This window comes from Gavialis gangeticus, unplaced genomic scaffold, assembly GCF_001723915.1.
Source record: "Gavialis gangeticus isolate Ggan-Ray unplaced genomic scaffold, GavGan_comp1, whole genome shotgun sequence".
NCBI classification, from domain to species: domain Eukaryota; kingdom Metazoa; phylum Chordata; order Crocodylia; family Gavialidae; genus Gavialis; species Gavialis gangeticus.
The window spans coordinates 61,165,098-61,174,560 of NW_017729004.1; the positions used below are offsets into that span (position 1 = coordinate 61,165,098).

General features: G+C 40.3%; 1 protein-coding gene across 1 annotated transcript in view; it reads left to right on the plus strand.

The window, feature by feature from the left end:
* The window catches only part of GLCCI1 (glucocorticoid induced 1), a gene marked incomplete at its 5' end in the record, with an annotated part of 95,980 nt that extends 89,436 nt beyond the window's left edge, over positions 1-6,544 (plus strand). The window contains 2 exons of the mRNA XM_019507979.1: positions 2,483-2,603; positions 3,656-6,544. Coding sequence (XP_019363524.1) covers positions 2,483-2,603; positions 3,656-4,004 — 470 coding nt within the window. The remainder of the gene's footprint in view (positions 1-2,482; positions 2,604-3,655) is intronic.
* Between the last annotated feature and the right edge of the window lie 2,919 nt (positions 6,545-9,463).

Below are 9,463 nucleotides of genomic sequence, written 5' to 3' on the forward strand. Positions count from 1 at the left end.
AATTGGATTTTAAAAAGAAAAAAATGGCGGGGGGTTCAAAAAGGTAGAAAAAAAAAAGAAACTTTGAAGTTTTTTAAAAAAAAAAAAAAAAAAAAGTCAGTATTTGAAGTTCCAGGTGAACCTGGGTGGAAATTATGCTACGTTACCTTTGTAGCACTACAGAAATTGAGGGAATGTACATGAGCATCCTCTGTAGCATTACAAAAGTGACAGAAGAACTACAGTAATGTGCCTAGGTGATGCAGGAATATTTTCTATAGCATTGTTATGCTTTATAGTGCTGCATATGACATCTGTCCAGCATGGAGTTGTGCTGCAGGAAATCTTGATCCCCCACACTGCCATAGTGCTCTGCTCTCCCCATTCTGCCCCCTCCAAAGGGGAAGGGTGGGGGGAGATCAGGTTTGGTAGTTATTGAGTGCAGCCCTGGGGGAGCACATCCTGCCTGCTTCCCTTAGGACTAAGCTGTCTGTCAATGTGGGAGCTGGCTTGCCACCCCCAATGAGCAGAGCTGCAGCCAAGGTGGGACCATGTGTTGTAGCTCTGGTCACCATGACTAAGTACAGACAGTAAAAATGCCCAAGACTGAATCAGTTCAGTCTTTGCAGGTTAGTCTAAGCTGCAGAGATTAAACTTATAAACAACTGGAAAGACATTCACTTTTGATTCAGGAAATGTGGCCACATGCCTGCAGTGGCTCAGGCCAGAAGCTGAGGGCACTAGAGCACGGCTCTCTGGCACATAGCCAGCATGGGCTGTGTCTTTGCTTCCTCTTCCTGCTGCCCCTGAGGTCGTCTTGGATTTGCAGTCTAGAATCACAGCAGCAGGATGCTGCAGGGTTGCTCATCACTTCCTCTTCCTGCTTCCAGGTGTCTTCGGATTTGTAGTCCACAGGTACAGCCAGCAGTAAGCTTTTAGCAGGGCAGGACAGCTCTGCACTCAGGGGAAGATAAGTTTAACCCCCCTCCCTGGCCCCCAGATAAATGCACCTCTGTCCATGGCTTGAGTTTCTAACCTCTGCCTCCATGGCAAAAGTGCACATTGGTTTAGAAGGGTAGGTTTTGTCCCAAAAATGCACTCAAATTCTATTGTAAATCATTTGACTAACGAATGCCTATTTTCTTCATAAATGTTTAAATTGTAATGATGAGAAAAATCTTTTTTTTTAATTTGGACTAAAGGAAAACATGTAACTCCCATTTATTGAGCTTTTATAATGCCAACTGTACATTTCAGTCTGAGTGTGTTCTGGCAAATGGGAGGCAGAGACAATGAAGAGCAACCTGTACAGTATCCTAGGAGCTAAATTTTCCACCTGAGAGCTAACACCCAATAGTTCTATTGACCACTTCAAATATAGTCGATGACGTGGCTTCCGGTAGCTTTCTGGCCACAGTTGAAAGTGCTAGTTCTGACCTGAAAGGTCCAAGACGGTCTGGGCCCTGTGTACCTTGAGGGGCTGCCTTCACCCTTACATCGCCAAGATCAGCCTCCTGCAAGTACCATTAGTGTACCGAGTTCAAGTTGCTAAAAACACATGGGAAATTGTCAGTAGTTGCCCCTTAACTTTGTAGCTCTTTCCGTGGAGATCTGACTCTTTCCTCAAGCCTGGACATCTTCCTGAAACACTGTAAGACAACCTTATCTGAGAAGGTATTAAGTAAGCAAAACTAACTTGGGATATGGTTTATGGGGGGTTTTATTTTGTATCTTAAAAGTAGGTAGAATACTAAAATGTGAGAGACTTCCTTTTTATTATAAGCTGCTGTGTGCTTTTGGGAAGAGCAGCATATTGATTGTGAAGAGAACAAGTAGCTAAAGAAGACACCTCTGTCATATGGTTCAGTGTGATGAGAGAGAATATGATGGACACCTTCATTTGTTACAGATATTTGAAAAACTAAATAGTATGGCAGTTGATACCCATGGCTAGGAAGGAGGTATCAGGAAGGAAGTGCCTGTTTTGTTTCCTTTTAATGCCAGTGCTATTCATGAGGCCAGTGAGGGTAACATTTCTGCTAAAGACTGTTTTTAATAAAGTATATGCTATGTACACACGCTTCCAATTATAATGTTTATGCAATCAGAAGGCATAGAGAACTTTATTATCATAACCATTCATAAGTCTTCTGCATGTGTTCTACATATTATCCTGCTCATTTACGTTTTTTGAAATGCATAATAAAGAACTTATTTGTTTCCAGGATTACAGTTCTGCTTTATTCAATCTGCAGTGTTCTGGATAAAAATATCCTTCTATTATGTGCTGCTGTATGGTAGATTACTGCTGCACTAAAGCTTTTATTCAGAGGAAATGTGCTATACAAGGGTGTTAGAAATGGCCTGCAATAAAGGAAGCATTGTGATAGAAGCAAACTGGAATTAGTGGCTAAATTGTGGAAAAAAGGCATCTTGTTTGGAAATCAAATTTAATTAAAAAGCGCTCTCAATCACTAGTAATATAACTGCTTTAAATTTTCAGACAGTGGGAGTAGCTCACCGTTGCCCAAGTATGCCTCATCTCCCAAACCAAACAACAGCTACATGTTCAAACGAGAGCCCCCAGAGGGATGTGAGCGAGTGAAGGTCTTTGAGGAAATGTCGTAAGTAATGCCTTTTATATCAGCTGGTATCTGCAAAGCAGTAAACCATTTTACTGAACCCATTTAACTGCAGATGAATAAACTACTCCAGCTGATGAGGTTGTTTTTTTTTTTTTCCAGGAGCAAAGTATTCTTAGAGAGTTTGAATGGACAAGAAGTCAAAGTGTTTGCGTTGGCTTGAAGGGAAATAGAGTATTTTTTACTTTGAACTTTTTAATGCATTTATAAACAGCAAGCAGGAAAATTCAACTACTTTAATTGTGTTCATTATTTTTTATAATGCTGTCTGTTTTCTGTGGGTTCATGGCTTAAAAGAAAAAGCCATGAGTAGCATAACTTTTGTCAGTATGGATATATTTGGCATGTATAAAATGTTTACTTATTGGAAGAGAAATGTGTGCATCTGTAAAATGTAGCAGACTTGCAGTATAGGGTTTCCCAGTATTTTTGAGGTACTGCTGTGAGCTGTTGGGCAAGATATCAAGATTTTAAAAGTTTTGGACTTTGCCTTTTTTTCCCCCCTTCACTTGACTACTGTGAGCGTACTGTACAGGTTGCATGCTTAGCTCCTGTGGATAGAAGAAAGACAGGCAGGGAGTGTTCTAGTTCTAATGTGATTCCTTGCTGAAAGGATAAGTAACAACCTTCTTGAATTGTAGAAGCAGTCTTGGAGTCAATATATGGAGCTTGGCAATGGAGAATTTTTGAGTTTCAGAGGGATTTGATACTCATAAATATGCTGCTGTTTCAATGCTGTTGTGAAATATTTTTTAATTGCATCATTATAAGCTATCATGTGACATTTGTCCATGTGCATACACACTGCAGACTTTATTTCTGAGAGTTGCATGTTGCCCACTGGTTATCAGGTCATACTACTAGATTAATGCTGTGGATCAGATGGTCAGCTGACTACCAGTATGGAAGATGTTTGCCCCCTGTGTCTGATCTTAATCCCATTCCTTGTCATTTACATTTTAGTAACTTGTAGAAACAATCTCATATTAAACTTCCAGCTGTTCAGGTATATAACCTTTTTTTTCCTGTTGTAGGTCTCGTCAGCCTGTCTCAGCCCCTCTCTTTTCATGCCCTGACAAAAACAAGGTTAATTTCATCCCGACCGGATCAGCTTTCTGTCCTGTAAAACTTCTGGGTCCCCTACTACCTGCTTCTGACCTGACGCTCAAGAACTCTCCAAGTTCTGGTCAAAGCACAGCTTTGAGCACTCTGACTGTTGAGCAGCTTTCATCTCGGGTCTCTTTCTCATCTCTGTCAGATGACACCAGCACAATGGACTGTACAGAGGTCTCAGTACAACAGCCATCCCAACAGCAGCAACCGCTTTTGCAGGACCTTCAGACTGAAGAACACTCCTCTCCTCAAAGCTATGCGTTAATTTAGATCATGGTGGAGCAGGCCTCTGCCCTTAAACAAGGATTGGGGATAGCTCAAATACATCTGCATGGAGTGGCAACCTTTTTCAGAACAAAACAAAATACTTATCAGCATCTTAAAAATATCTAAACACTGTTGTTGGCAGGGACAGAACTCATAGCGTTCTTTGGTTTTGTTTTTCTTTTTTTCTGTGAAAAAGCAGTAATGCCTGCAGAACTCATGTATCATTAAGCATTTTAAGTGGAGACTATGCATTTCATAGTATGTTTGACCAGATTAGTACTGTGTCCTGTGTTCTGTTTCAGATTCTACAGTATAAATAAGCTCTATATCAAAAAAAAAGTTGCCTGTCTGAATAGAAAATGTCTTGCTGTGTTGTGTCCTATGGAAAATACTGTACTTCAGGATTATGTTTACAATTGATCCAGGTGTTTGTTTCTAACTTCTGTAATACATACAATGCAAAAAAAAATGGCCACAACAGTTGCACAGTGCCCACCCTATGGCCTAGCTTCAGGTACTTCTCTCGAAGTCTAAACTCAGGTAACTTGGAATGTATATCATATTGGGATATAAAATATTTTACAGCTAAAAATCTAAAGAGGGAACATCACTCTTTTGCCTTTCCTTATTTTATGCATTAATATTTCCTCATTACATTCCACTTTCTTGGAATAAGTGCTTTCAAATCCAGGAGAATGATTACCCTGGACGTGGGTGAACATGAGGAGAACCAGCAAATCTGTGATGTACATCACTTTCTCATGTGGTTACAAGTAAAACAACTGTTGCATTTATCGTCATTTCAATATATGTGAAATGTGGCATATAAAAGGTTTCAGGTGTTGCTCAGTTAATGACTGTTAAGCTGTTGCAATTAAAGTGTTCAGTACTAGGCTGTACATAAGAAACATTCCACGTTGTATGTGAAGGGATCTTAAATGACAAGAATGTTTTTTTCTTTTGTTTGTTTAACTTCAGAAAATTCTTTCAGGTTTCACAGGGGGTGATGGGGATTTCCTTTCATGTTCGTGTTGGCAGTTCAGGATGTGAAATGCTACTGTTACCATCTAAACGTTGAATTAATGTTTAGTTTCTCTTTTGGAAATGTTCATTCATTTGCTGGTTGGAGAATAAGTTTTCAGGTTTTATCCGTGTTTAGATGAGCAGCGTTTTATTTGTATAATTAGTGAATAATTGTACTTTGGGATTAAACATCTATTAAAAATACCAAAGTAGCAAATGGATGTTTGAAAGAGGGGAATAATAGTTTTACATCCACGTTACCTAATCAAAGCATCTCATAGCACCCTCAGTTACTTAGGTTATTATGTATAACGTTTTTGCGGTTGAAAGCGGGGTTGGAAGGCCTGGTAAGATTGTCTTGGGTCTGTAGGCTGGACACTTTCTTAAAATAGTACATGGCAGTCAACAGTTTAGTATTAGTCCTTTTATTGTACTGGAACTTCAAGACCATTGATTTCAGAGCTCATTTTCTGTGATACATGAGGACCCCAAAGGCTCAATAAACTTGATATTCTTACTCCATTGTTTTCAGATCAGTGGAATTAGGCTTATGTTGTGTGTTATAAAAAGCTATGGTGCAGTCTTACCAGGAACTGAAGCAAGATAAGCAGCCTTCAGCTACTGCAGCTCACAAACTCACTCCATTGTTGGTTGGTTTGTGTTTTGTTTTGTTTCTCCCGTTTGAGGAAGAGTTGGGGAAAAGAGTAAGAAAGCACCACCAATAACTACTGAGGAAATATGGGGAAATATATACTGCACTTGTGTATTCTTTTGAAACAAAGCAGCCCAATTCTCATCTTATTACTAAAGGCTTTGGTAATGTTCTGTTACAAGGTGTAAGCCTACACTGTCTAAAATGGTCAGGGTTGTGACTGTAAGGTGTAGAGGTGAAGGAGTGAAATGAGAAAGGTCCTCCTTTATTTGACCTTTTTTTTTCATGAAGAAACTTGGAAACACTCACACAGCAACAGCCATCTTTAACCTTACTAATCTCAGGCCTTGGTGAAAACACTATATATTTTGTAGATTGAAGTTAAAGGGAAAAAAATACTTGTTCTGTGACGTATATAAAAATTGCTCGTAACCTTTTACCTTCTAGTTTTAACATTGCAGTATGACAACCTTTTATGCTTTGGTTGTGTCCAAATATGAAACTAGTTTCAGTTGTTGGTGTTAAGATACCAGACAGATACAATAAGTGGTTTTTAGATCAGCAATGAACTCTGACGTACAATATTTACAATGACATTCCATGTTCATTTTGTTTTCCCATGAGAAACTAAATATTAATTATATTACACATTTGTTCTTAGCATATTTGAAGGTTTTGAACCAAATGTGTTGAAGCTAATGCTTTGCCATGTAAATTTCCCAGCAGTTGATCTCAATTGTATCCTAAATGCAGCTGTAGAAAGTTGTCAAATATTGTTTAAAGTTTTGTACATAGTTGTACTGTTATTTCTAGCCACTGTGCTGAACAGTATTCAAGTTATCACACAATATTGCTTTACACAAGGAAATGTGTGGTTTTTGTTTTGTATTTTTTCAGTATAGAAGTTCTTGTGTCTTATTTAAATAAAGTTATTAGTAAAAAACAGAAAAGAATACAAAAGCAGTAGTTAATTGCTTTGGACACTACATATGAAACACTGTAGGATGACATTTGCATTCCAAGTTCACACCTGGAATAGTAAATGTCACACCTCTGTCTACCACCACGTTACATTTATACCATGATTAGCAAGTTAATTGCAGCATCAATGGCAAGGGTGCTACGCACGCATGCAATTTTAAGGCACTGCAAAAATGGCAAACCAACCATAAAAATGTTTTACAAATAATGCAGAACACTTTATGGCTGATTTGTGTGGCACCTTAAATTTGAATTTTATACCAGGTCAGGGCCAGGGATTGATAATTAGCTGACTGTCAGCACCAGACTTATGGGCACTAGGTTTTCAACTTGCCAGTGTAGTGGCTGGCTGCACGAGCAAGTAGAAAGGGTAGAATTGAAGTCTGATTGCTGATCCCAAAATCATGCCTCCTGCCATGGACAAATTTCTAAAGTATAAGAAATATAGTTAATAGCATTGACAATACTCTTCATATTCATTGTGTTTGCAATACACACCTTTTTATGAAATCTTTTTGATTTTTATGTGAAACTAAACTTTAAAAAAAAACTTTGTGAATGATTCAGCATAAACCGATTGATTGATCAGTAACAGTCAGTCTTGTACTAATACGATTTTAATTCAGCCAAATAACTGGTTTTGTGACTTGCAAAAGCATTCTTCCCTGATATATAAGGACTGTTTAAACGCACAAAAATTCTAAAAGCCACTGCTTATTAAACTGTATTGTGGCAATAAGCAAAGTACAAACTAAGAACAATTAAGTGTTTGGGCTTTTTTTTTTTTTTTAAGTGGGGGTAACTTAGATTTTTACTTGTGTTTAAAGTTTTTAACAGTTTAAAAAAAGTCTGTTTTTTGGAAAATTTGAATAGGGATTCATAACAGCTGGGGATGTAGAAATACATAACATCTTATAGTTTTGAGTTTAAATGGAGTTGGATCATAAACATGCCAACTTCAATTGCAGCTAATTATAAGCAGATCTGCTTGAGGCTTCTGTACTGTACAGGACTCTACTACAAAGAAATTCAAGACAAGATTTTATTTCGAGTCACCAAAAACTTTCATTGTGGCAAAAACACAGAGAAACTTTCAGTGAGCATCAAGAAATACCTGTATACTAGGCCTGTGCGAAGTGGCTAGTATTCACTTCGGATTCAGCTGATTTTGGGGGACATTGATTGATTCAATTTGGTGATTTGAATTACCGTCCTGAATCAGATTTGGAGATTTGGCCACTGCCAAATCAGCTGAATCTTCAAATCAAACAGGCCCCACCTGGCCTGGCTTTCTTTAAAAAAAAAAAAACAAAACAAAACAAAAAAAAACAAAAAAGAAACACCTGCGCTCAGTCTACTGCCGGGGGTGGGGATCCCCACTGTCCTGTGCTATGTGTGGGGGGGGGGCTCTGCAATGAGCCCCCAGAAGCCCCAGTGATTGGTGCAGCAGTTGGTGAGTGCAGGGCTTTATTTTTTGCTTTTTTTTTTTTTAAAGAGCTGGGACACTGGGTCGGGGGGAGTGGGTAGTGCTCAGGGGGGCAGGAGATGAGGCCTGGCAGAGGTCCCCCCATGGTCCCCTCTCACCTCTAGACCCCCACCCCTTACTTACCAACATAGAGTCCAGCTCCAGCTCCCTGCAGTGGTGTGTGGGGAACTGCCCGAATCTCCGAATCTTTTCTAAATCCGTTTGGAGAGCTTTGAATTGAATCAGACCTTCCGATCAATTGGTCTTCCGATTTGGAGATTCAGCCACCAAATCTCTTCTGAATTGAATCAGAACCCAAACAGTTGCAGAGCCCTACTGCATACCAGGGGTGTCAAATACACAGCCCTTGGGCTCAGTCTGGCTGCCCCTGGATCAGAGCAGATCAGACCTACACATGGGGCATGGGTCCCTTTCCCCTTCTGTCTTCCCAGCATACCTAATCCAGTGGCTGCTCCAACCATTTGTGACTTCAGCAATGTGCAGTGTGGATCCCTGAAATGGCAGTATAATCTGGCCAGAACAGCAGCCATACTACATGCAGTGACTGCCCCAGCCAGACTCATACACGGTGTCTGCTCCAGTTGGTCTGGGACCTGTGCCATGTGTCGCACTCACAAGTACCATGTGCAGTGCAGGTCCCTGTGCAGCTGGACTGCACCACACGCAGTGCCTGTTCTAGCCCCACAAAGATCTGCACTGCATGCAGCATAGGTCCCAGACCAGCTGCAGCAGCTGCTAAATTGGGTATGCTGAGGAAGGGAAGGAGGTCCATGGGCCTGATCTGACTAAGGGGCCAGCCTCGTGCTTCTCATCTGTGGGGCAGATGAGTTTGACACCCCTGCTGTAGATATTCCAGCCACGCTAGGAGTTTTGACTTCAGTCAAAACTATCATCCTTTCTATGCTGTCCTATTTCATGATCTATTCAGGATGATTGACTTTTGAGCTGATGGCCTAGAAAGTACTACTTACTAGGCGTGTGCGAAGCAGGCAGTATTTGATTTGGATTTGGCCCAGTTTGGGGGATAGTGATTCGATTCACCGATTCAGATCATTGTCCTGGTTCGATTTGGCCAAATCTGAATCTGAAGCTTTGATTCTGATTTGGAGAATTGGTGATTCGGCCATAGGCACAGCTTTATATGTTTTTTTTTGTTTTGTTTTGTTTTTGTTTTTTTTTCTATGTACCTTGAGGGTACCAGGCACGGTTTGTGAATGCTGAGATGGTGGGACAGATGGAGCGTCCAAGAGGAGTGTGGCGGGGGAGGGGGCCCCCTGTGTGCTTGGGGGCAGACCCAGAAGTGGACACCCATGCCTCTCC